This window comes from Mobula hypostoma, chromosome 15 (assembly GCF_963921235.1).
Source record: "Mobula hypostoma chromosome 15, sMobHyp1.1, whole genome shotgun sequence".
Taxonomy (NCBI): domain Eukaryota; kingdom Metazoa; phylum Chordata; class Chondrichthyes; order Myliobatiformes; family Myliobatidae; genus Mobula; species Mobula hypostoma.
In genome coordinates, this window is record NC_086111.1 from 71,928,598 (window position 1) to 71,954,939 (window position 26,342).

A 26,342-nucleotide genomic window follows, 5' to 3' on the forward strand; every position below is an offset into this window, starting at 1 on the left:
TGAACTGGGCTTGTACTCGTTGGAATTTAGAAGATTGAGGGGGGATCTGATTGAAACGTATAAGATCCTAAAGGGATTGGACAGGCTAGATGCGGGAAGATTGTTCCCGATGTTGGGGAGGTCCAGAACGAGGGGTCACAGTTTGAGGATAGAGGGGAAGCCTTTTAGGACTGAGATTAGGAAAAACTTCTTCACACAGAGAGTGGTGAATCTGTGGAATTCTCTGCCACAGCAAACTGTTGAGGCCAGTTCATTGGCTATGTTTAAGAGGGAGTTAGATATGGCCCTTGTGGCTACAGGGTTCAGGGGGTATGGAGGGAAGGCTGGGTTCTGAGTTGGATGATCAGCCATGATCATAATAAATGGCGGTGCAGGCTCGAAGGGCCGAATGGCCTACTCCTGCACCTATTTTCTATGTTTCTATGTTTTGCAGCAGCAATACAGTGCAAAGACACAAAATTGCCATAAGTTACAGAAATAGTGCAAAAAAAGATGAGATAGTGTTTATGGATCATTTGGAAATCTGTTGGTAGAGGTGAAGAAGCTGTTCCCAAATTGAGTGCCGGTCTTCATGTTCCTGTACTTCCTCCCCAGTGGTAGTCATGAGAAGGTGGCATGTCCCAGATGTTGAGGATCCTTAATTATGGATGCCACTTCTTGAGGTACCATCTCTTCACGAGGTCCTTGATGGTGGGGAGGGTTGTGTCTGTCAGTATTGTCAGTCTTTTAATGTATTGTTCGTGATCTGTTTTTAATGTCAATAGGGACTGAATTTGAGGGGTCAATCATTGCCCTCTTCCATCTCCTGGCCACGCGACAGGACAAAGTCCGTGCTCTTCGTGAAGCCTTTTACCGTCAGAACCTGCCAAACCTCATGAACCTCATTGCAACCATCTTCGTCTTTGCTGTAGTGATATACTTTCAGGTGAGTTGACTGCTGCTGTCAAACATAAATTAACTAGTTGCTTGTCTTTCTGGTCTATGCCCACACTAGTTAATGTTATAAGACCATAAGATATAGGAGCTGAATTAGGTCACTTGGCTCATTGAATCAACTCTGTCATTTGATCATGGCTGATCAACTCCATTCTCCTGTAACCTTAGACACCCATGATAACAAAGAACCTATCAACTTCTATAAATATACCCAGTTATTTGGCCTCCAAACATCTGTGGCAATGAATTCCACCGTTTATCACCCCCTGGCTAAAGAAATTCCTCTTCATCTCTATCTAAAGGAAAGACATTGTATTTTGTGATGACCTAGCTGTCTACAGGATACGCAAGCAGTGCCCAAGTCGAGACAGTACGATATGGAGAGCAAGCTGTTCCCCATGCAGCAGACTCCCCCTCTCCATACAGCTGATGAATCTAAAGGAACGGCAGAGACTGATATAGTTTGGCACCAGCAGCGTTGCAGGGATCTCTGGACAGTCACGGAGGGCTGCCTTAGGGATTCCAGCTCTGGATTTCTCCCTTGGGGTTTGTTCCCAAAGGTTTACTATGAATCAGTAAAGCCGCAAGGCACTGGAAGTCTGTAGATGAGCTGCCAACCACGGCTGACGAACCCCAACAACCCAAAGAGACTGGTTTTAAGGTGCCAGTAACCCGCCTTTGCCTCTTCTGTCAGTAGAAACTGTTCCATGAAGCTTAAGTAGCTAAGCCACACGTGAAGGCCAGAAGCTGGACTTGGTTGTCAGAGGCTATTTGAGATGCACACCATTGGGAGCATTTAATAGGTCGTGGGAGCTTATCCCCATTACCTCCTTTGGCTATGACAACCTTAAGGAACCTTTACAATCTTAAGATCAATGGTAGGTGATGCAATACGATTTCATTCATTGTGGTGACATTGTTTATTTCAATATTTTGGGTTGACAAATAGTTCCTTTGAATTATATACTACGGTGTGCGCCACCTCTGAATGTTCAAACATTTACTGGGACAAAGTAATTCACATAGTTGGTTTAAAGGCTTCGGAGGACAGAGACCCCGGTCTCACAGAATTAATGTCAGAGCTGACTGAGAACACAAACTATTAATCAACTATTTCTGCTGTTGATTTCTCTCTGCAGATAGGTTTTGTTTTCAGGAAGGCAGTGATTGAATCAAGTTGTGCAGAGATATATAAACCCAAGTATTGCTGAATTTTGAGATTCCATTTGTCCCCAGTGTCTCAGAACATTTTCTATACTTAATGTACCAGAGTACTGCTGTTCTAACCTGTTACTGGTGTTTTCAGTCCTTTTTATCATTGCTGGTCTCGGCGTCAAATGACACTGATTCCTAGTAAATTTTTAGTAATTGTGTAACGTGCCAGTGATTGGAGTTCCATTCCCACCGCTGTCTGTAAGGAGTTTGTACGTTCTCCCCATGACTGCAAGGGTTTCCTCTGGGTTCTTTGCTTTCTTCCCATATTCCAAAAAGACATGAGGGTTAGTAGGTTAATTGGGTAATGAGGCCTCATTGGGCATGAATGGCCTGGTGCAGTGCTGTATCTCTAACTAAATCCGTATTGGCTTGCAGGGCTTCAGAGTGGATCTGCCAATCAAGTCTGCCCGCTACCGTGGACAATACAATACCTATCCCATCAAGCTTTTCTACACGTCGAACATTCCTATCATCCTTCAGTCTGCCCTGGTCTCCAACCTCTACGTCATCTCCCAAATGTTGTCTACCAGATTCAGTGGCAATTTCCTGGTCAACCTGCTGGGCACCTGGTCTGTAAGTCGAAGCTCTTCAGTGGGCAGCAAGTTGTAAATGTGGATTCTGTGATTGTACCTAGAGGCATTTCTACATTTTATATTAGTGTATTATATTAGACAGGTGCATTCTCCTTAAAGGAGAGATCTGACATTTGCTAGAAGTGTTAGAAATATATTGTACACGGAGAATGAGCCAGATCAGTATTGGAGTGCTGAAGGTGCTCCTGGTATCAGGTGCAGTTCTTCTCGGTCCTGACCCTGAGTGCTCCCTGTGGTGTGGCATTTCCTCTGGTGCCCTGGTTACCCCTCGCATCCCAAAGGTCTGCAGCTCGGTAGATTAGAAAATTGGACAGTGCAGGGACTGACCCTTTGGCCCACAATGTTGTGCTGAAATAATTAAGTAAATAACACTTAATCCCTTCTGGCTGTACGTATCCCTCTATTTCCTGCACATTCATTTGCCTGTGAAAGAGCCTCTTAAACACCAGTGTTTTATCCGCCTCCTCACCCCCACTTCTGGCGACATCCATTGCTTCTCAGTGAATCAATTTTAAAGCTTTTCCATTACTATAGTTTAGGACAGCATAGCCGATTTGCAGATAGCAATCTCCCACAAACAAGTGATGGTGATTTGATGCCTTAAATGATGACTGTTGGGTAGCACACACCATCACCATCATTATGTGCTGTATCTGTTGACACGGGCGATCACGGTCTCTGACCATGATTGTTCTTGGCAAAGTTTTCTACAGAAGTTGTTTGCCATTGCTGCCTTGTCTTTACAAGATGCATGACCCCCCACCCTGCCCCCCCAGCCATGATCATTGCTCTTCAGAGATAGATTGTCTGCCTAGTGTCGGTCACATAACCAGGACTTGTGATGTGTACCAGCTGCTCATATGACCATCCACCACCTGCTCCCATGGTTTCATGTGACCCTGATCGGGGGGCTAAGCAGGTGCTACACCTTGTCCAAGGGTGATCTGCAGGCTAGAGGAGGGAAGGAGCACCTTACACCTCCTTTTGTAGAGACGCCTCCTCAGGATAGCACACCAGGGAAACATTACTGATTGTAGATGGCCATGGTAAATTGCCCTTAGCGTGTGGACAAATGGTAGAATCCGGGAGAGGTATATATGGGAATATGAGGAGCATGTGTTTTAAAATTTTAAAAGTGAGTACAGAATTAGTGGAAATGGGTGGTTGATGCTATCTCGGTGGGCTGAAGGGCCACACTTGTATCTTACTGTGACTCTAAATGTTCTTGAGAGTCCATGAAAAATTAACAAGATGGTACCTGGAGCAGTGGGCTTGAGTTATCAGGAGAGACTGATTTCCATGGAAATCAAAGGAGGATAAAGGGTAACTTAAGGGGATCATAAAATCATGAGGTGAATAACAAGTTAGGTTGTCACAGTTCTTTCTTCAGGGTAGGGGAGCCTAAAACTAGAGGGCATAAATTTAAGGTGAGAAGGAAGGTTTGTTTATTTATTGGGATAAAGTGTGGAATATGCCCTTCCAATCCTTCGAGGCACATCCTAGCCTATTCACTGAACAATTCAGTGACCATTTAACCTTTCGACTGTGGGAGGAAATTGGAGCACCTGGAGGAAACCCACAAGATCACATTGTCAGAAACAGTGAAAAGCTTGCCTTGCGTACTATTTATTCAGATCTATTCATTACACAGTGCGCTGGACTAGATTCAAGATCTGAGGGGTTTGATATCTTTGTCATTTGTGTATAACACTTGCTCTTCCCTTTGAAGGATAACACAGGTGGTGGTCCGGCACGTGCGTATCCTGTTGGTGGTCTCTGCTATTACCTGTCTCCTCCTGAGTCATTCGGCTCCGTGCTGGATGACCCTGTGCATGCTGTGATCTACATCGTCTTCATGTTGGGTTCCTGTGCTTTCTTCTCCAAAACCTGGATTGAAGTATCTGGTTCTTCTGCCAAGGACGTAAGTATTTTGAGAAGTTGAAACTAACTTCCTATTTGAGGGATTTGAGCTGCTATTTTTCATTATTTTTATTATCTAATCTATTGATTTTAAAGTTAACTATAATCTATGCTACTTCATCTACATTTGAGTAACCCTGGTAGCTTCACTGATGGAGGGCTTGAAGCTGTTTCCAAAATCTTTCTAAAATTGGCCATTTCTTGTTCAAATATAGGTTGCCAAGCAACTAAAAGAACAGCAGATGGTGATGAGAGGGCACCGTGAGACCTCAATGGTCCATGAGCTTAACAGGTGAGTTATTAACTGCCAGCCACATTGACATCAGATCTTATAGTTGGATATCTCTGCTGAGATTCCTCAGTATTCCTTGACCTAATCCAGTGTCCCTCTGCTGTTAAGTGATGACATGAGTACTGTTACATATGCATGGGCAAGAACAACAGCAGAGCAGTAGAATGAAACGTTTTTTACTGGGTCATGTTAGCCACTGTACCTGCTGGGCAGCTTGCTACAAACCAGGCCTGCCAGAATGGAAGCACGTTCTCAGAATCAATCCGATATGGTTCAGTTCCCACTCCAATCCTGGCTCCCTTTATGGAGATGGAGAGTGGAGACAATGCAATATGGTGTCTAACACAGCCCTGCTGCAATTGATTGTAACCAGCACTGAAGATTTTGACTTGAATTTACAAATGGTAAACCAGGGGGAGGTGGGGGAAGAGGGATTATCAGATGCATGTGTCTGCTTAAAAGATTGGAAATTTAGAGTCCTAGAGCACTACAGCACAGAAAAGGCCCTTCAGCCCACTTAGTTTGTGATGAACTGTTGTTATACCTAGTCCCATCAACCTACAACTGGACATAACCCCCATATCCCTCCTATCCGTGTACTTACCTCTAATACAAATACTTTAAAATTCATTCTGTGATCTTTTGTGATTTGGCAAGGGGCCTTCACAAATGTATTTGCAAAGGAGACTTTATACTCGTGTAGATCACAAGATATCACTTTATTAGAGTTATGTAAAACTTGCAAATCAGAAAGTAAAGCTTGGTAAATTAGGTAGCAATATAGAAAACAAAGTAATACTTATCATCCACTTAATGAGCTGATCTGTTGAACGCTGGAGGGAACCACAGATTCGTTAAAAAAAAATATTACACAGCCTTCTCTCTGTCGATCTCTAAATGCTCTTGTCTCTTTTTCCAACTCTTGGCTCTAGCAGTAGTTATGACCCTGTGTAGGAGAAGATTGCCCCTTTTAATGCCATTCAAAACCCTTTTCACTCAGCATTTTCCCATAATAAGGCACCGTTTGGCACCTGCGCAATGACCTCACCTTCCCCAGACAAACATGAACTCATCAGTATCTAATCTCAAGGCTAGACTTGTGCTTCTTTTACTTCCTCCAAACAGTCTTTCAGGCTAACGCCATTTTGTCTTACAAACTTCAAATTTATTTTAGCTTATGTAAAGGAGGAATCAAATTTAACTCTTTCCTTGCGTTATCCAAATCTCTCTTAAATGTTACATCCACTACTTCTGGCAACTTGTTCCACTCTAAGTGAAGAAATTCTCCCTCATGTTCCCTTTAAATGTTTCACCTTTCACCCTTAACCTAAGACCTAGTTCTAGTCTCACCCAACCTCAGTGGAAAAGGTCTGCTTCCATTTACACCATATCACTCATAATTTTTTAAAACTTGGTGATTGTTTAATGATGGACAAATAAGTCCATCGTTAATAGTCATAGTCATACTTTATTGATCCCGGGGGAAATTGGTTTTCGTTACAGTTGCGCCATAAATAATTAAATAGTAATAAAACCATAGTTAATACTTTTAAAATTGGATTCTGATATGAGTGGCTTTGTCAACAGTTGTGTGAAAATACCATCGAGGAGAATTGCAGAAGTTACATTCATTTAGTGCATTATGTCTGTACTGAGCCAAGCTAATCATACCCTACGGCAGAGTTTCACTCTGTGGCTCTTCATGCATGCACCTAAATACTTTGAGATTTTGTTCCCATTCGCTCTTTCAGGCACCTGGTGAAAGATTTCTTCATATTCTCTCCAATCCTACTGCAAATTACTTGTAATCAGCCCCTCCAAGGGAAAATAGATCTTCTCATAGAACATAGAATAGTACAGCACAGTACAGGCCCTTTGGCCCACAATGTTGTGCTGACCCTCAAACCCTGCCTCCCATATAATCCCCCACCTTAAATTCCTCCATATACCTGTCTAGTAGTCTCTTAAATTTCACTAGTGTATCTGCCTCCACCACTGACTCAGGCAGTGCATTCCACGCACCAACCACTCTCTGAGTAAAAAACCTTCCTCTAATATCCCCCTTGAACTTCCCACCCCTTACCTTAAAGCCATGTCCTCTTGTATAGAGCAGTGGTGCCCTGGGGAACAGGCGCTGGCTATCCACTCTATCTATTCCTCTTATTATCTTGTATACCTCTATCATGTCTCCTCTCATCCTCCTTCTCTCCAAGGAGTAAAGCCCTAGCTCCCTTAATCTCTGATCATAATGCATACTTTCTAAACCAGGCAGCATCCTGGTAAATCTCCTCTGTACCCTTTCCAATGCTTCCACATCCTTCCTATAGTGAGGTGACCAGAACTGGACACACTACTCCAAGTGTGGCCTAACCAGAGTTTTACAGAGCTGCATCATTACATCGCCCATCAGCCCATCGTGTTCATGCTGGTATTCCTGCATTTAGGATTGTATCTGTATGCCTCTTAAGCTTCTGATTTCACCACCTGTCCTGGTACCAGATATCAACTACTGTGTGCTTTTAATGAAAATACTCACTGAGATCCCCTTTAAAATTCTTTTCTGTCATCTTAAATCTATGTCCTTTCTGCTATCCCAATTACTGGACAGAACACTTGCTACACATTTTGTATTCGAAATTCAGATTCTGGGAGTCTAGAGACACAGAGAATGCTGGCGGACAGGCAGTTCCTATGGAGAGCAGTAAAGAGTCGATGTTTTGGGCTAGGACATTTCGTCTCTTTAATTCAGGCCTGCTGTCTCTCTGGCTCCACCTGGAGGCCATTTTATGCAATGTTCTCTTGTTTCCCAGCACTAGGTACATGTGAGCTCCATCATTTTACATGGCATCTGGGATTGGTTACCTGAACTTTAGACTTGCTAGGGACAGGTGCAGAATAAAAATCCCACTGAGAGTAATGCAGAAAGCGGCAATGGGGAAGCATTGTTTTTGTGATTAGGAGCCTGTGATGTACTGCAGGGGTTAGTACTAGGACACCTTTGTTTATTTTGTATATTAATGATGTGGACGCCAGCATAGAGGTATATGTAGCTGGCTTGAATGTTGGTGGTGAGGGGTGGTGGACTTTGGCTACAGAAGGATTTCACTGAGTTGGTAAAGTGGCCTGAGGAAGAGCAGACGTGTTTGTTCCTGAAGAAGGTGAGGTGTGACATTTTGGGAGAGGCTAATCGGGCTGAGGCACGCACAGTGAATGATAGGACCTTGGGAGCAGAGGGAACATAGTCTAGGTGTCCACTGCAATGAACACAGCAAGCCCCTTCACCAGGGGTACTAACCTTTCTTGGACACTACACTGTATCTCTAAATAAAATAATAAATGTTACTTTAACTTCGACTAATAAGTATTTGTTTTGTTCTTTTCCCCACAGATATATTCCCACTGCTGCTGCTTTTGGTGGTCTTTGCATTGGTGCACTCTCTGTACTTGCTGACTTTCTGGGGGCTATTGGTTCTGGGACTGGTATCTTACTGGCTGTGACCATTATCTACCAGTACTTTGAGATCTTCGTGAAGGAACAAAGCGAAGTGGGAAGCATGGGAGCCCTGCTGTTCTAATGGCGTGGAGCATCTCCATTCCCGAGTATATTCATGATTGAAGCCTGAGAAATTTCAGAATTAATCACAGCAGAGATTGTCTTAAACCTTTTTTCACCTACCATTGCCCTTCCTTTTACACAGGAGAGCTTGTAAGGCTTCTGGGTGACAAAGGGTTAATTTTTTTTCCCCTTTTTTTTGGCACCGTGTGCTAAAAAGCAAATTGTGGCATCTGTTTAATTACGGTTAAAAGCACAAATGACCACCATGCGAAGAGTGTTCTTTGTGTGAGTGTTGTATTGATGTGTCATTTACTTCCACTAACTCCCCACCCCTCACCCCAATTGAAAGGGGGAACAAAAGTCTGGGGTGAATTCATTTAATTACTGTAAATCGCAGGCTTTTTCCCCTCAGTGTTAGGCTGAATAAATTGAGTTTCCATGTGTCTACAGGGTGAGTCTAGCAAGTATTGGGCAGCTGGGGGCATGAAAATGTGTCCCCTTTCCCCTTCACTGCCTTCTGTTCAGTTGTTTGGTTATGTCTTGCATAACTGGGACACTTTCTCTGGCTCACTAACCCAGAGTAGGCACGAGAGTGCAGGATGCATATAGAAAGGCAGGTGAGAGAAGTGCACGTGGTATTCCTGAGTTCATTTTACAGTGTTGGGCCTCGGTACCTCCCTGCTCCTACCAGTAGAAATTCCATGAGTTGTACAGAGTCCTCCTCATGCATTCAGAAGAAACTGACGTCCCTCTGCTGTGCTGATATTTCAATGCCTTCTCTTGCTGAGTGTAATATGTTTCAGGATTTCTTTCTATAAGTTCTCTGTTCCGGTTTGGAATAAATGGAATTTCTATGCATTCCCATATGTATTGGCAGTGACTAAACCACACAGCAGTGTTTGTTCCCCTCCAACACCTGTTGGCTTTGAATTCAGACTTTATAAATAAAAGCGTTTTGACAACGTCTTCCTGATTGATCTTGTACCACCGAGCTAGATCTGTGAAGATGCGAGTCCATGCTCCACGCCAGCACAGAAATACAGACTTTGGGTGCCTTATCGAAGAAAGTGTGTGCTGGCATTGGACAGGGTCTCATTGAAATCTACTGAATATTGAAAGGCCAAGATAGAATGGACATGGAGAGGATGATCCAATAGTGGGAGAGTCTTGGACAGGGGGCACAACATCAAAATACAAGGACAACCCCTTGGAACAGGGATGAGGAATTTCTTTAAGCAGGTGGTGTCAAATATATGGAATTCATTGCCACAGAGGGCTGTGGAGACAATGCCATTGGGTATATTTAAAGTAGAAGTTCTTGATTTGAAGGGCATCAAAGGTTATGGGGAGAGGGCAGGAGAATGGGGTTGAGAGGGGAAAAAGTCAGCCGTGATCAAAGGATGGAGCAGACTTGATGGCCTAATTTTACTCCAATGTCATAATAGCCTAAGCTGTTCTGGCTTCCAGCTATGCTTCTAACAAGCCTGGCAAATTACATATTCCTTCAGCATCAAATGTCTCTCCACTCCAAGAAGGGAGAGATGGTGATAGGCCAGTTAGTCTGACCTCAGTGGTAAGGAAGATGTTGGAATCAATTATTAAGGATGAGGTTTTGGGGTATTAGGAGGCACATGATAAGATAGGCCATAGTCAGCATGGTTTCCTCGAGAAAATCTTGTCTGATAAATCTGCAATTCTTTGAAGAAGTAACAAGCAGTTGATGATGTGTACTTGGATTTTCAGAAGGCCTTTGACAAGATGCCACACATGAGGCTGCTTAACAAGCTGCGAGCCGATTGTATTACAGGAAAGATTCTAGCATGGATAAAGTAGTGGCTAGTTGGCAGGATGCAAAGAGTGGGAATAAAGGGAGCTTTTTCTGTTTGGCTGCTGGTGACCAGTGTTCCACAGGGGTCTGCTGGGACCAATTCTTCTATCATTACATGTCAATGTTTTGGATGATGGAACTTATGGCTTTGTTGCAAAGTTTGCAGACAATAGGAAGCTAGGAGTAGGGGCAGGTAGTTCTGAAGATGTAGACAAGCTATGGAAGGACTTGGATTCGGAGAAAGGGCAACAAAATGACAGATGGAATACAGTGTCAGGAAGTGTATGGTCATGCACTTGGGAGAAGAAATGAAAGGGTTGACTATTTTCTAAATGGAAAGAAAATACAAAAAAAAATCTGATGCAAGGCGGATTTGGGAGTCCTCATGAAAAATTCCCCAAAGGTTAATTTGCTGGTCAGGTCTGTGATGAGGAATGCAAATGCAATGTTAGCATTTATTTCAAGAGGACTAGAATATAAAAGCAAGGATGTAATGTTGCAACTTTATAAAGTGCTGGTGAGGCCTCACTTGGATTATTTTGAGTAGGTTTGAGCCCCTGCTGAAACTGGAGAGGGTTCAAAGAAGGTTCATGAAAATGATTCCAGAATTGAATGGTTTGTCATATGAAGAGTGTCTGATAGTTCTGAGCCTGTATTCACTAGAGTTCTGAAGAATGAGGGGTGACCTCATTGAAACCTATTGATTAGTAAAAAACCGTGATACAGTGGATGTGGAGAGGATGCTTCCTATGGTGGGAGAGTCTTAAGACCAGGGGACACAGCCTCAGAATAGCGGGGCATCCTTTTAGAATGGAGATGAGGAATTTCTTCTGCCAGAGAATGGTGAATCTGTGGAATTCTTAGCCACGGACAGCTGTGGAGGGCAAGTTATATGTATATTTAAGGCAGAGGTTGATAGACTCTTGATTGGTCAGGGCATGAAGGGATGTGGGGAGAAGGCAGGAGATTGGAGCTGAGAGGAAAATTGGATCAGCCACGATGAAATAACAGAACAGACTCAATGGACCAAATAGCCTAATTCTGCTCCTTGTATTAATGTTTCAGATGAAGACTGACATTAGTGTGCCTTTCCTCTACAGAAAGAAAATGAGCCCAGATTTGTGTGGCAATGTTGGAGAAACTCAGCACGTCAGACAACAGCTATGTTTCTGGCGAAGACCCCACCTTGGCCCAAAATGTCAACTTTATATTCTGTTCTATAGATGCTGCCTGACTTGCTGAGTTCCTCCAGCACCTAGAAAATCTAATGACTCTGTGTTCCTTCAAATCTTTTTAGTCTAATTAAGACCAGAAGCTGAGAAACGGTTTGCAGACCATCTCTCAGAAACTTGGGTCAATCGATGTTGAGTGAAAGGTTGATTTGTAACACCACTCAACCAGCTGGCCTGTTCCGTTCCTGTATGCTGCCTCATCACCATCTGGAATTCTACCAACAATAGTTGTCATCAGCAACTTTAGAGATGCCATTTGAGCTGTACCTAGCCACACAGTTGTGAGTGTAGAGAGTAGTGAGATGTACCAGTGTTGATGGTCAGTGAGGAGATGTTATTTCTGATAGTCTCTGCTCTCCTGGTGAGGAAGTCAATCCAGTTTCAGAGGGAGGTAGAAAGGCCCAGGTTTTGAAGCATATTGATTAGAAAGGAAGGTATGATTGTGTTGAATGCTGAGCTGTAATCAAACAGCAGCCTGAGGTAGGTGATCCAAGCCAAATGGAGAGCCAGTGAGATTGCATCCGCTGTTGACCTATTGTGGTGATGGGCAAATTGCAGCACGTCCAGGTTCTTAAACTGTTTTGTCCATGACCAACTTCTCAAAGCACTTAATCACAGTAGTGCAATTGGGTAATAGTTGTTGAGGTAGCTCACTCTGTTGTCCTTGAGCACTGGTGTGATTATCACACTTTTGAGAGATTGAGGTTTTATCATTCCAGGTGGTAGGAATTGGACATTGGCCGTTTGTAAAGCTCATAATGCTAATGATGGTGTGCATGCTGTAAGTCACATCCCATTGGAACAAGCAGCTCGTGTGAGCAAAGCAAGAACCAGCAGTTGGTTGTGAGAACATTAATACCCCTTAATCCCCACCACGAAGTTTTTGATTCCCATAGTACCCAAAATATTAATCATTGGACTGAATGTACTCCATAACTACCCATTCTACTGCCTGAACACGTTAACTCCAGGCAGCCCCTTAACTACTACAGTTCATTGTCTGAGCTTGTCTCTGGCCCACTTTCCCACTTTCTTAACCCCCCACCCCCATTTCCCTTAATACAGTATACAAAAATATATTGATATCAGCTCTTAAATATACTCAATAAAATCCAAACCCTCTTTAGAATTCTAAAGATCAGCAGATGCAGATACATTAGGGATATTTAAGATGCTCTTAGAAAGCTACATGGATCATAGAAAAATAGTAGGAGGGAAGGGTTAGATTATTTTTGGAGTGGGTTAAAAGGTTGGCACAACATTATGGGCTGAAGGACCTGTAATGCGCTGCAACGTTTTATGTTCTATCTGCTGTCCTTTCATAGAACAGTACAGCCTCTATTCCATGCCAACTGTACACGGCACATTTGCCTACATGTGGTCTATATCCCTCAGTGGGTAACAGATGGGTTTGCAGATTCTGGAATCTGATGCACCAAAGAAACAGCTGGAGGAGTTGAGTGGATCAGACAGCATCTACCGAGGGAAATAGGTAGTTAACACTCAGGTCGCGACCTTCCAAGTTGACTAAAAGATAAAGGGGCGATAGCATAAAATGTGAAGGGGAAGGGTGAGGCAAGTGATGACCTCCTTCATGTTACTCACTTGGTATTTTCATCCACCATCCCCAGATTCTACCACCAAGCCACACACTCAACAACTTACAATTGTTAACCCAACTGCACTTAAGTCGTGGGAAGAAACCAGACCACCTGAGAGAATCCTACGCAATTCATCAGATCATAAGGCAGAGGAGCAGTTTAAGGTAATTTGCTGTATCGAGTCTGCTCCGCCATTCCAGTGTCTGATTTATCTTCCCTTTCCACCCCATTCTTCTGAACTGTCCTAGTACTGTTTGACACCTTGACAATCTATCAATTTCCACTTTAAATATACCCAATGAATTCCACAGAGTCACCACCTGTCAAAGACAACATGTAAAGTCCACAGAAGTGTGGTCGAACCAAAGATTTCCGTCCTAGTTTTTAATATAGTTTGGGAACAGCTCCATTGGCCTAATAGGTCCACACCGATCATCAAACACCTATTTACACTAATCCTACCATAATCCCATTTTATTCTCCACAGCCTCGCCAATTTCCCCCCAGAATCTACCCTCTACACACAAACGGCAATTAACAGCAGCCAATTAACCTTACCTGTCTGATTTGTGTCCATATTTCTGTCTCTATTGTTTGCTACCTCATTAATCTGGAGAATGGCCTTCCCAAGCAATCCCTGCTTCTATCTATTTCTGACTGTTCCAGTAACTTCCCTTCGGGTGCGTGGCCGCACAGTAACTAAAATGCTCCCATGCACATAACCTTTGTAGCTGCTCAGCTGGATTTTTAAAGTGCAGTGCGGCTTTCAGGCTGTGTAAAAATAAACAAATCCTACTCAAAGCAATGGTTGGTGCGCTCAACTGTTAAAAAATAGAGAGAATATTGGTTCTGGTTCATTCCCCTCTGCTGCCTTCTCTCTGTTTCTGGTCTCCATCATTTCCCTCTGCTCTATCTTAGGGACGGTGTGGTTGTGTGGCAGCCAGTACTCAGCTCCAAGACCCTGGATTCAGTCCTGACTGCTGTTGCTTTCTCTGTGGAGTTTGCAAGTCCTCCAGGTGCTCTGGTTTCCCAAGACATCCAAAACCATCCTGCCTGGTTACTGGGCTGTTGGCAGTCGTATGTGTATGTAAAGGTGGAGGAGGGGATGGATAGTTTGATAGAGGGTAACAAGCAGACAGAGAAATAAGGAGAGGTAATGTGGAACTGATGCATCAGCACTGTTGGTCCCAGAATGAAGCTCTCACAGTAAGGATTCCTCGATGGTAATAAAGAGATAGATGCATCACAGCTTGGTATGGCAACTGCTCTGCCCAAGACCACAGGAAACTGCCGGGGTGGCCCAGTGACAGGCCATTCAGCCCATCAAGTCCAAATCAAACTGCCTCGTCCCATTGATCTGCACCCAGAACATGGTTTTCCATACCCCTCCCATTCATACACTTACCCAAACTTCCCTTAAATGTTATATAGTTTATACTTCATTGTCACCAAACAATTGGTACTAGAACATACTATCATCACAGCGATATTTGATTCTGTGCTTCACACTCCCTGGATTATAAGTATTAAATATTAAAATTAGTGAATATTAAAAATTTAAATTATAAATCACAAATAGAAAAATGAGAAGTAAATTAGTGCAAAAAAAACGAGAGGCAGGTCTGGATATTTGGAGGGCCCGGCCCAGATCCGGGTCAGGTTCCGTTCAGCAGTCTTATCACAGTTGGAAAGAAGCTGTTCCCAAATCTGGCCATACGAAATGAAACCTGCATCCACCACTTGTGCTGGCAGCTTGCACCACCCTCTGAGCGAGGAAGCTCCCTCTCAGGTTCCCCTTAAATATTTCACCTTTCACCTATGCCCTCTACTAATTTCACCCAACCTCAGTTGAGGGAAAAGTGCTTTTATTTCCACTATCTATAACCCACGTGATTTTGTATACCTCTATCAAATCTCCCCTTCATATTCTACAGAATAAAGTCCTAACCTGTTCAACCTTTCCCTACACATTGGGTGTGGTCTTTGGGATTAATCATTTTGACCCTTGGAACAAAGCCCTGCCCTCTTCTCATTACCACCATCACGGAGGAGGTACAAGAGCCTGAAGACCCTCATAACGATTCAAGAACAGCTTCTACCCCTGTGCCATCCGATTTCTGGCCTGTCCATGAACACTGCTTCATTATTTTTGCGCACTGATTCGTTTTATAATATTTTGCAAATTTATGTCTTTGCACTGTACTACAGCTGCAAAACAACAAAATTTACGTCATATATTTGATTCTGAAAAAGATACCAGCTGTCATAATTTTACAAAACATAAAATTTATATCCTATAAGACTAATAATAAACCTAATTCTGTTTCTGAAAAGATGCCAGCTGTCTGTGCCTCTCATATATTTTATAAAACAAGATGAAGTACTATAAAAAAAACACGAGAGATTTTGCAGATGCTGGAAATCCAGAGCAACACAGACAAACTGCCGGAGGATTTGAGCAGGTCAGGCAGCGTCTGTGGAGGCAATAATCTCACGATCTACCTCGTTATGAACTTACACCTTACATCTTTCTGTAGCTGTTGACTTGCCCTGTCCTGTGTCAATCAGTGAGGGTTTAATGCATGGGGTGTATAGGGAGGGGTAGCACTACCGGTGAGGGGCTAGTCCTGTCCGTTCCGGGACAGCGCACTTCACTTTGGTCCCCACCAGCCCCTCAGCTCTCAACTGTGGCTCCAAGTAGCTGTTTTCATGCAACAGGGACCACACCTCGGTACACTGCCTCGACAGGCAGGTGAGGGTAGCCAGGGGTCTCAACCCCCTTTGAGTTAGGGACATACCTCTCCTGCATGCGAAATCAGCTTTGGAGGACTGGACGGATGAGGTCTACGGTGAGACCCACCGGTCAGGATGGCGGCAAGAGCGAAGAGCATGACAAGGCACGGAACACGTCACGGTCATCCACTGCAACCGAGGAAGACCCCAGCTTGTGAAGCTTGTTCCAACCACTGGACTTGGACTTCTGAGGTCGGGAGAGTGGAACTTTCCCAGTGTTCCACTTTTAAAAACTGTCCCCCACAGGTTTCATCCGACAACCGTCACCTCAATGCACCGTGTAATGGAGCAGTTTGCAAGACAAGCTTTTCACTGTATCTCAGTACACGTGGTAACAATAAACCAATTCCAAAAGGTCTCCCCTCAGCCTCCAACGTAAAGTTAGCGGTGAAACCTCGTCGCTACAGAAACGAGCTACTCGTGATTCCGCCCCCCCCCCCCAGTATCGAACGGACTCCATTGCGACTACGTACCAACAAAAACACACTCATGGGAGGGAAAACAGCAAAGAAAGGGGATCACTTAGATGCGAGGCAGTGATGAGCATGTCGTTATAGCTGGAGTTTTGGCTCCGGATACACTCTGACAGACGTGACCTGTGATTTTGCAAGGTGGCCCCAGCATCTGTATAGCTTCCCTTAAGATAGTGTTTGTGTTAACACAAAAGCAATTCCTTGCCCTGACATTTTCCGAAGGCTTCATGCCTTGATCCCTTGGTCTTGCAGTCGTTTGCCAATTTTTTTTTTGTTGTGACAGTCTTTTCCTGTTTCCTGGCAAAAGAGCAAAGCTTGTTGTCTGGTGGAAACAGCCACTCGTTTACACTCACCATCTGCAGAGAGACCTGCAGGTGTTCAAACAATGACTGCTTGTCCCCGGCACTTTGTTTGGAGCTGCTGCCTGCTGCCTGCTGCCTGCTGCCTGCCCCCTGCCTCACCCTCTCCCGGTTCACTCGGCGGAATTCAATGGTCGCACTACCCCAGGCAGCCTGCAGAGGGAGACAGACGACCATCTTTGCACAGAGAGCGCGACTGAAAATTTAGTTTAAGATCTTGACTGTAATGACATAACAGGCTTATATCACTGACTTATATGACGAGAAACGTGTGGCTTTGTGGCAGCAATACAGTGCAAAAAGCATAAAATTACAAAATATATAAATAGTGTTTTAAAAAAAGGAATAACAAGGGAGTATTCATTGTCCATTCAGAAATCTGATTGCTGAGGGGAAGAAGCCGTTCCTAAAACTTTGAATGTGGGTCTTCAGGTACCCTCCTCCCTGGTTGTTGTAGGGAGATAATCTGGGCCCTTAGTGAAGGATGTCACGTTTTTTTGAGGCTCTGCCTTTGGAAATACCCTCAATGGTGTGGAAGTTAGTGACCATGATGGAGATAGCTGAGACTTCAACCTTCTACATCAGGGGTTCCCAACATTGTTTAATGCCATGGACCAATACCATTAAGCAAAAGGGAGCGATGGACGCCAGGTTGGAAACGCCTGCTCGACATCCTCTTTCATCCTGTGCATTGGAGTCTCCACACCAGACAGTGATGCAGCCAGTCAGAAAGCTCTCACTAACCACTAAGCTACCGAGCCCCCACCATTAATCATAGTCCCATCGATCTGCACCCGGATAATAGCCCTCCATATCCCTCCCATCCGTGTACCTATCCAAATTTCTCTTAAATGTTGAAATCAAATCTGCACCCACCACTTATATTGAGAGCTCGTTCCACACTCTCACCGCCCTCTGAGTGAGGAAGCTCCCTCTCATGTTCCCCTTAAGCATTTTACCTTTCACCCTTAACCTATGACCTCTAGGGTGTATGGGGTGTCAGGGAGGGGTAGCACCTCTGGTGGGGGAACATGTCGCGTCCTTTTCAGGGCGGTTAGTCCACCTTTGGTCCCCACCTGGCACTCAGCTCTCACCTGTGGCTCCCCGTAGCTGTTTGCATGCGACAGCGGCCACACCCCGGGCAACGGCTTCGACAAGCCGGCTAAACCAGGTGAGGGCAGCCGACGGGTCTCAAACCCTCGGTGAGATAGGGAGTTGTCTATCCCAGCATGTGAAGACAGACTCCGGCGGATTGAGCGGATGAGACCAATGGAAGGTCCAACGGTCAGGAAGGCGGTCTCTGCAAGCGTTGTGGAACGTGTAGAGCAGGACAAGACACAGAAGACGTCCTGGTCATCCACTGCACCTAGTCCCATCTCCAGCCGTCTAGACTCTGTCTTGCCACTGGATCCGGATGGGAATTGGGAAGAGAGAGTGAGGCTGACGCTGCGCATCTCTCCCTCACTTAAATCCAAATCACGCGCTAGTCTCGACACCATCATAATGGCGTCGAAGTCCTCATCGACGTCGACGATGGATGAACGATGACCTCTAATTCTAGTCTCACCCAGCCTCAGTGGAAAATGCCTGCCTGCATTTACCCGATCTATACCCCTCATTACTGTGTATACCTCGATCAAATCTCCCCTCAATCCCTACGTTCTAGGGGTCCGAATCTATTCAACCTCCCCCTGTAACTCAGGTTCTCGACTAACAGCAACATCATCCTCGTCAATTTTCTCTGTACTCTTTCAATCTTATTTAGTAGTTTCAAGTTCGTCGGTATACGCATCACCGAAGATCTCACCTGGACTGTACACACCGGCTTTGTGACAGAAAAAAAAGCACAATAGCGTCTCTTCCATCTCAGGTGACTGAAGAAGTTCGGCATAGGCCCCCAAATCCACAAGACCTTCCACAGGGGCATCCTGCCTGGTACGGGAACTGCAACAACCTTGATCGCTGGACCCTTCGGAGAGCGGTGCGGACAGCCCGGCGCATCTGTGGATGTGAACCTCCCTGCGCCAAGGACACTTCCAGCAGCAGGTGCGTAAAGATAGAGTGAATGCAGGCAGGCTTTTTCCACTGAGGCAAGGGGAGAAAAAACCCAGAGGACATGGGTTAAGGGTGAGGGGGGAAATGTTTAAAGGGAATATGGGGGTGGGGGGGGCTTCTTCACACAGAGAGTGGTGGGAGTATGGAATGAGCTGCCAGACGAGGTGGCAAATGCGGGTTCTTTTTTAACATTGAAGAATAAATTGGACAGATACATGGATGGGAGGTGTATGGAGGGATATGGTCCGTGTGCAGGTCAGTGGGACTAGGCAGAAAATGGTTCTGCACAGCCAGGAAGGGCCAAAAGGCTTGATTCTGCTATAGTTTTTCTATGGTTTCTATCTCCTCCTCTGTAACCTGTACAAGGTCCATGACTTCACTACTGCTTTGTCTCACTTTTAAAGTCTCTGTGTCCATCCTCCGAGTAAATATAGATGCAAATCGTCCATTTAAGATCTCCCCCATCCCTTTCAGCTCCACACATAGATTACCACTCTGATCTACAGAGGACAAATTTTATCCCTTGCTATCCTTTTGCTCTAAATATATCTGTAGAGGCCCTTGGGATTCTCCTTCACCTTGTCTGCCAGAACAATCTCATGTCCTCTTTTCACCCTCCTGATTTCCTTCCTAAGTGTTCCCTTGCATTTCTTATACTCCTGAAGTACCTCATTTGCTCCTTCCTGCCTATACCTGCTATGCAGCTCCTTAGTTTCTTAACCAGAGCCTCAATACCTCTCAAAAACCAAGGTTCGCTAAACTTGCCCTTTATTCTGACAGGAACATACAGGCTTTATACTCTAAAAATTTCACTTTGTAAGGCCTCTTACACCAAGTACACCTTTGCCAGTAAACATAGAAACATAGAAAATAGGTGCAGGAGTAGGCCATTCGGCCCTTCGAGCCTGCACTGCCATTTATTATGATCATGGCTGATCATCCAACTCAGAACCCTGCGCCAGCCTTCCCTCCATACCCCCTGACCCCCGTAGCCACAAGGGCCATATCTAACTCCCTCTTAAATGTAGCCAATGAACCGGCCTCAACTGTTTCCTGTGGCAGAGAATTCCACAGATTCACCACTCTCTGTGTGAAGAAGTTTTTCCTAATCTCAGTCCTAAAAGGCTTCCCCTCTATCCTCAAACTGTGGCCCCTCGTTCTGGACTTCCCCAACATCGGGAACAATCTTCCTGCAACTAGCCTGTCCAATCCCTTTAGGATTTTATACGTTTCAATCAGATCCCCCCTCAATCTTCTAAATTCCACCGAGTACAAGCCTAGTTCATCCAGTCTTTCTTCATATGAAAGTCCTGCCATCCCAGGAATCAATCTGCTGAACCTTCTTTGTACTCCCTCTATGGCAAGGATGTCTTTCCTCAGATTAGGGGACCAAAACTGCACACAATACTCCAGGTGTGGTCTCACCAAGGCCTTGTACAACTGCAGTAGTACCTCCCTGCTCCTGTACTCGAATCCTCTCGCTATAAATGCCAGCATACCATTCGCCTTTTTCACCGCCTGCTGTACCTGCATGCCCACTTTCAATGACTGGTGTATAATGACACCCAGGTCTCATCGCACCTCCCCTTTTCCTAATCGGCCACCATTCAGATAATAATCTGTTTTCCTATTTTTGCCACCAAAGTGGATAACTTCACATTTATCCACATTAAATTGCATCTGCCATGAATTTGCCCACTCACCCAACCTATCCAAGTCACCCTGCATCCACTTAGCATCCCCCTCACAGCTAACACTGCCGCCCAGCTTCGTGTCATCCGCAAACTTGGAGATGCTGCATTTAATTCCCTCATCCAAGTCATTAATATAAATTGTAAACAACTGGGGTCCCAGGACTGAGCCTTGCGGTACCCCACTAGTCACTGCCTGCCATTCTGAAAAGGTCCCGTTTATTCCCACTCTTTGCTTCCTGTCTGCCAACCAATTCTCTATCCACATTAATACCTTACCCCCAATACCGTGTGCTTTAAGTTTGCACACTAATCTCCTGTGTGGGACCTTATCAAAAGCCTTTTGAAAATCCAAATATACCACATCCACTGATCCTCCCCTATCCACTCTACTAGTTACATCCTCAAAAAATTCTATGAGATTCGTCAGACAGCCTGTCACAATCCACACTTGCTAGATCCTTTCTGATACCATCCAAATCAGCCTTTCTCCAGTTTAGAATCTCAACCCGAGGACCAGATCTATCCTTTTCCATAATTACTTTGAAACTAACGGCATTGTGATCACTAGATGCAAAGTGTCTCCCTGCACAAACGTCTGTCACCTGCTCTGTCTTATTCCCTAATAGGAGATCTAGTATCATGCTCTCTCTAGTTGTGACTTCTACATACTGAATAAGGAAACTTTCCTGAACACATTTGACAAACACTTTCCCATCCAGTCCTTTTACAGCATGGGAGTCCCAGCCAATACGTGGAAAGTTAAAATCACCTATTATAACAACCTTACGTTTCTTGAAGCAGTCTGCGAGCTGTCTACAAATTTGCTCTTCTAAATCCCATGGACAGTTGGATGGTCTGATATAATCCCATTAATGTGGTCATACCTTCCTTATTACTCAGTTCTACCCAAAAAGCCTTGCTGAAGCTCTCCTGCCTGTCCTGACTGAGCACTGCCATGATATTTTCCCTGTCTAGTAATCCCACCCCCCCCTTTAATCCCACCCGCTCGATCATGTCTAAAACTACAGAACCCCGAAACACTGAGCTGCCAGCCATACAATACAAACCATAACATATGAAACCACCTTTCATACGATGCTCCTTGCATTGAAATATACGCAGCTCAGAACATTAATCCTACCGTGCTCAATCTTTCAATTCCTGGCTTTCTACGTAAACTCAACATCTTGCTCCACAGCCACTATCTGTTCTGGTGCTCTGGGTCCCATCCCCCTGCAACCAGAGTTTAAAACCCCATCGTGCAGCACTAGTAAACATTTCTGGTGGGATATTTGTCCCCCTCTAGTTCAGGTGCAAACCATCCCTTCTGAACAGGTCCCACCTTCCCTGAAAGAGAGCTCGATGATCCAGAAATCTGAAGCTCTCCCTTCTGCACCAACTCTTTAGACATATGTTAAACTGCATGATCTTCCTAGTTCTGACCTCACTAGCATGTGGCACAGGTAGCAATCCTGAGATCACAACCCGGAGGTCCTGTCCTTTAATTTAGCACCTAACTCCGTGAGCTCTCTTTGTAGAACCTCATCACCACAACCCCTGGCTGCTCACCCTCCCACTGAAGAATACTGTGGACTCGATCCGAGATGTCCCTGAGCTTGGCAGGGGGTGACAAACCATCTGGGAACCTCGTTCTCATTTACAGAAGCTCTTTTCCGTTCCCCTAACCAATGAATCCCCTGTCACTCCATTTGGTCTGTTCTGCCCACCTCCCTTCTGAGCCACAGAGCCAGACCCATGCCAGAGACGTGATTGCTGTCGCTTTCCTCTGCCAGGTCTTTCTTCCCAATAATATCCAGTATCCAAAGCTGTTGAGGGTGATCAACAGCTGTTGCCTGCCTATCTCCTTTCCTCCTTCTGACTGACATCCGGTTACCTGCATCCTGCACCTTGGGTTTAACCACCTCCCTATATGTCCTGCCCATCAACCCCTCAGCCTCCCAAATGATCTGAAGTTCAAGTCAAGTCACTTTTTATTGTCATTTTGACCATAACTGCTGGTACAGTACACAGTAAAAACGAGATGTTTTTCAGGACCATGGTGCTACATGAAACAATACAGAAACTACACTGAACTACGTAAAAGCAACACAGAAACTACACTAGACTACAGGCCTACCCAGGAACTGCATAAAGTGCACAAAACAGTGCAGGCATTACAATAAATAATAAATAATAAATAAGACATCCAGGTCCAGCTCCAACTCCTTAACATGGTCTGTTAGAAGCTGCAGCTGTCACAACCACGGATTCGGCAGCGCATTAGATACGGCAATTCCGCCTGTGATTTGCACGAGTCAGCTAATTATTATTTAATCCTGGCAGTATTTATCGTCGTACTGCTTGTCGAGACTCGGACAGAGCACAGCAACGCTTCACAGCCTGTTCGTTTTCGGCCTTCCCTGAGAAATTGGACTTTCGAGTCAACTGACTCTGAAGACTAGCGGTATTTGTTTAATGTTCAGGTTTTCTTTGCTGTTACCAGGTTCGGATATGGCCCAAGTGCGGAGTGAGAGACACTGAAGCAGGTCGATAGTTCACAACCTTTAATGTGAACAGTGTTAAAGGGAATAATAAACAATAAACGCTAGGCCAAATAGGGCCATTAGCTAAAACTCTCAAATGGGAAACGAAGCCCACACTGTGGCTGAAAGGAACATCCTGAGATCACATTGTGATCTGTCCAAGTCTTGACACGCACTACGACAACAAGTATGGAGTTAAATACTATCACGATTAAATAATAATTAGCTGACTCATGCAAATCCACAAGCACAATTGCCGTATCTGTTGCACTGCGGCATCCGTGGTTCTGACAGCAGCAGGTTACACTTCTGGCAGGAGTAGTCGTTAGGCACACTGGAGTTCCCCCTGCCTTCCCACATCCCAAAGAGGAGCATTCCACTATCCAGCTTGGCATCCCCACGGTTTTAAATGTGCAATAAGAAATAAAGAAAGAATAAATAATGAAAAAAATCTATCTATGGCCTACACTTTTCCTCGTTGAAGCCTCAGTGAGCCAAAGCTTCAACTCTCCACTCCACCACTGGCCCACTCCCACAATGGCCGCTCCAATGATGGCCACTCCACTAACTTCTTTTTTATTGGTCCTTGCCAAGTGCCTAATTATGCATGATCCAATGTCTCCTCAGGAAATGTGGCATGCAAAATGGACAACTGCCCCCACTTGCTTCTTTTAAACTCCCTTTCCCTCTACGTAATCCGGTGTCTCCTCAGGACTTTGACATGCAAAAAGTAATGGGCTGTTCCAGCTCAATGAGCCCGCGCTGCCCTATTAACCATAAGACCATAAAATAATAGGAACAGAATTAGGCCATTTGGCCCATTGAATCTGCTCCTCCATTCCGTCATCATCCCTCTCACCGCCATTCTCCTGCCTTGTCCATGGGACTTTTATCACCACTACTAATCAAGAACCTATCAACCTTTGCTTTAAATATACCCAATGACTTGGCCTTCCCAGCCGCCTGCTTCCACAGATTCATCACCCTCTTGCTCAAGAAATTCCTCTTCATCTCTGTTCTAAAGGGATGCTGTTCTATTCTGAGGCTGGTAACCGACTGACGCGTACATCTTTGGAATGTTGGAGGAAACCAGAGCACCAGGAGGAAACCTACAATGTCTCGAGGTGAACATACAAACTCTTCTCAGACAGCAGTGGGAATTGAAACCAGGTTACTGGTGCTGTGATAGCGTTAAGGTAACCGTTACGTTACCGCCCTACCCAAAATATAAAATTTTGTACACTGTTACTTCTCCCTCCAGCCTTGTCCACTCAAAGGAAACAAGCCCAACTCATTTCTGTCTCTCTTCACAGTGAACTACCTCCTCCTGGTGATGTCCTGATGATCCTCTCTGCACAGTCTCATGCGCAGTCACATCAAACAAGCCCACAGTAATGGGCAGTAAGTGTGTGCTTTTTGGGGTAGAAGTTTAGAATAGGTAGGAAGAAATTGTAGAGGGGATCTTGCGGAATGTGCAGCCGGGGTGGTGCTAGAGGCTCGTTCAGTAGTGACATTTCAGGGACTGTTAGATAGGCACATGGATGACAGAAAAATGGAGGGAGAGCTGTGTTATTGGGAGGTGTTCAGCATCATCTTCATGTGCCATGATGTTTTGAGGTGGGCGATCATGGTTTATGCCTGACCATGATAGTTTCTGGCAAATTTTTTTACAGAGTTGTTTGCCATTGCCTTCTTCTGGGCAGTGTCTTTACAAGACGGGTGACCCCAGCCATTATCAATACTCTTCAGAGATTGCCTGTCTGGCGTCAGAGGTTGCATAACCAGGGCTTGTGATTTGCACTGCCTGCTCTGATCGACGGGCTAAACAGGAGCTACACCTTGCCCAAGGGTGACGTGCCGGCTAGTGGAAGGAAGTAGAGTCTCAGTCCTCCTTTGGTGGAGATGTACCTCAGCCCAACACCCAAAGAGAAGGGTTAGATTGATCTTAGAGAAGGTTAAAGTTGGGCACAACATCATGGGCCAAAGGGCCTGTACTGTAACATTTCATGTTCTGGGTTCTGTTTACACTTCTCTCTACCTCAGTAAAGCAGTCGGACCATCAAAGACCCCACCCACCCCAGTCGTTCTCTCTTCTCCCCTCTCTCACTGGGCAGGAAGTACAAAAGTCTGAAAGCACATACCACTAGGCTCAAGGACAATGTCTGCCCGACTGTTATCAGACTATTGAATGTACCCCTAAGACTGATTCCTGACCTCACAATCCACCTTGTACTGGCATTTGCCACATAGTCTGCCTGCACTGCATTTTGTCTGTAAAGATGAAAGATCAGTTTCATTTGTCACGTGTACATTGAGACAACAAAACATAAGGTAAAATGCTTCATTTGCATTAACGACCAACACAGTCAGTGTTGCCGTGTTTCCAACACCAATATAATATGCTCAACAACTTACTAATCCTAACATGTACGTCTTTGGAAAGTGGAGGGAAATTGGAAACCCACATGGTCATGGGGAAAATGTACAAACTCCTAAGGGTAGGAATCGAACCTAGGTTACCTACACTATTAGGTGTCACACGAGCCACTATGCTACCGAGCCCCCCCCACCCCGCCATTCTACATTCTGTTACTGTTTTCCTTCGTCCAACCTCGATGCACTGTTGTAATGAAATGATCTCTATGGATGGCATGCAAAACAAAGATTCTCACTGTACCTCAGTGCATGTGACAATAATAAGCCAATTTACTGTATTCTGGGGAAAAAAAAGCCTCCTACATTAGTTGGTGGGAAGATTTGGAATGTGGTGTCCTGACCCACCTCACCACAGATTGCAACCAAACAAAATCAGAGTCAGGTTTAATATCACTGGCATATGTTGTGAAACTTGTTGTTTTGTGGCAGTAGTATGGTGCAGTACATTATAATAAAAATGATAAATTACAATAAGAAATATATATTAAAATTAAATTGAACAAGTAGTGCAAAAAGGGAGCAAAAAAGAGAAGAAATAGTGAGGTAGTATACCTGGATGAAACATCGACTGCTTTATTCCTCTCCATAGACGTTATCTGACCTACTCAGCTCCTCCAGCATTTTCTGTGTGTTGCTCTGGATTACATCTGCAGAAACTCTTGTGCTAACAATCTGAACGTTTTGTGGAGAGCTGGAGATTCAATATTGCGTGTTATCGGGGGACTGAGTCCAAGAGCCATGAGGTAATGTTGCAGCTGCTCAGACCACACTCAGAATTGTGTTCAGTTCTGGTCACCTCATTATGGGAAGGATGTG

At 44.8% G+C, this 26,342-nt stretch overlaps 1 protein-coding gene across 1 annotated transcript in view; it reads left to right on the top strand.

Annotated features, from left to right (window-relative positions):
* LOC134356961 (protein transport protein Sec61 subunit alpha-like 1) overlaps positions 1 to 9,478 on the top strand; it is a 36,466-nt gene extending 26,988 nt beyond the window's left edge. The window contains exons 8-12 of the mRNA XM_063068242.1: positions 765 to 925; positions 2,527 to 2,724; positions 4,474 to 4,665; positions 4,880 to 4,956; positions 8,345 to 9,478. Of these exons, the coding sequence (XP_062924312.1) occupies positions 765 to 925; positions 2,527 to 2,724; positions 4,474 to 4,665; positions 4,880 to 4,956; positions 8,345 to 8,531 (815 nt within the window). The 3' untranslated portion in view covers positions 8,532 to 9,478. The remainder of the gene's footprint in view (positions 1 to 764; positions 926 to 2,526; positions 2,725 to 4,473; positions 4,666 to 4,879; positions 4,957 to 8,344) is intronic.
* The last annotated feature ends 16,864 nt before the right edge of the window (positions 9,479 to 26,342 follow it).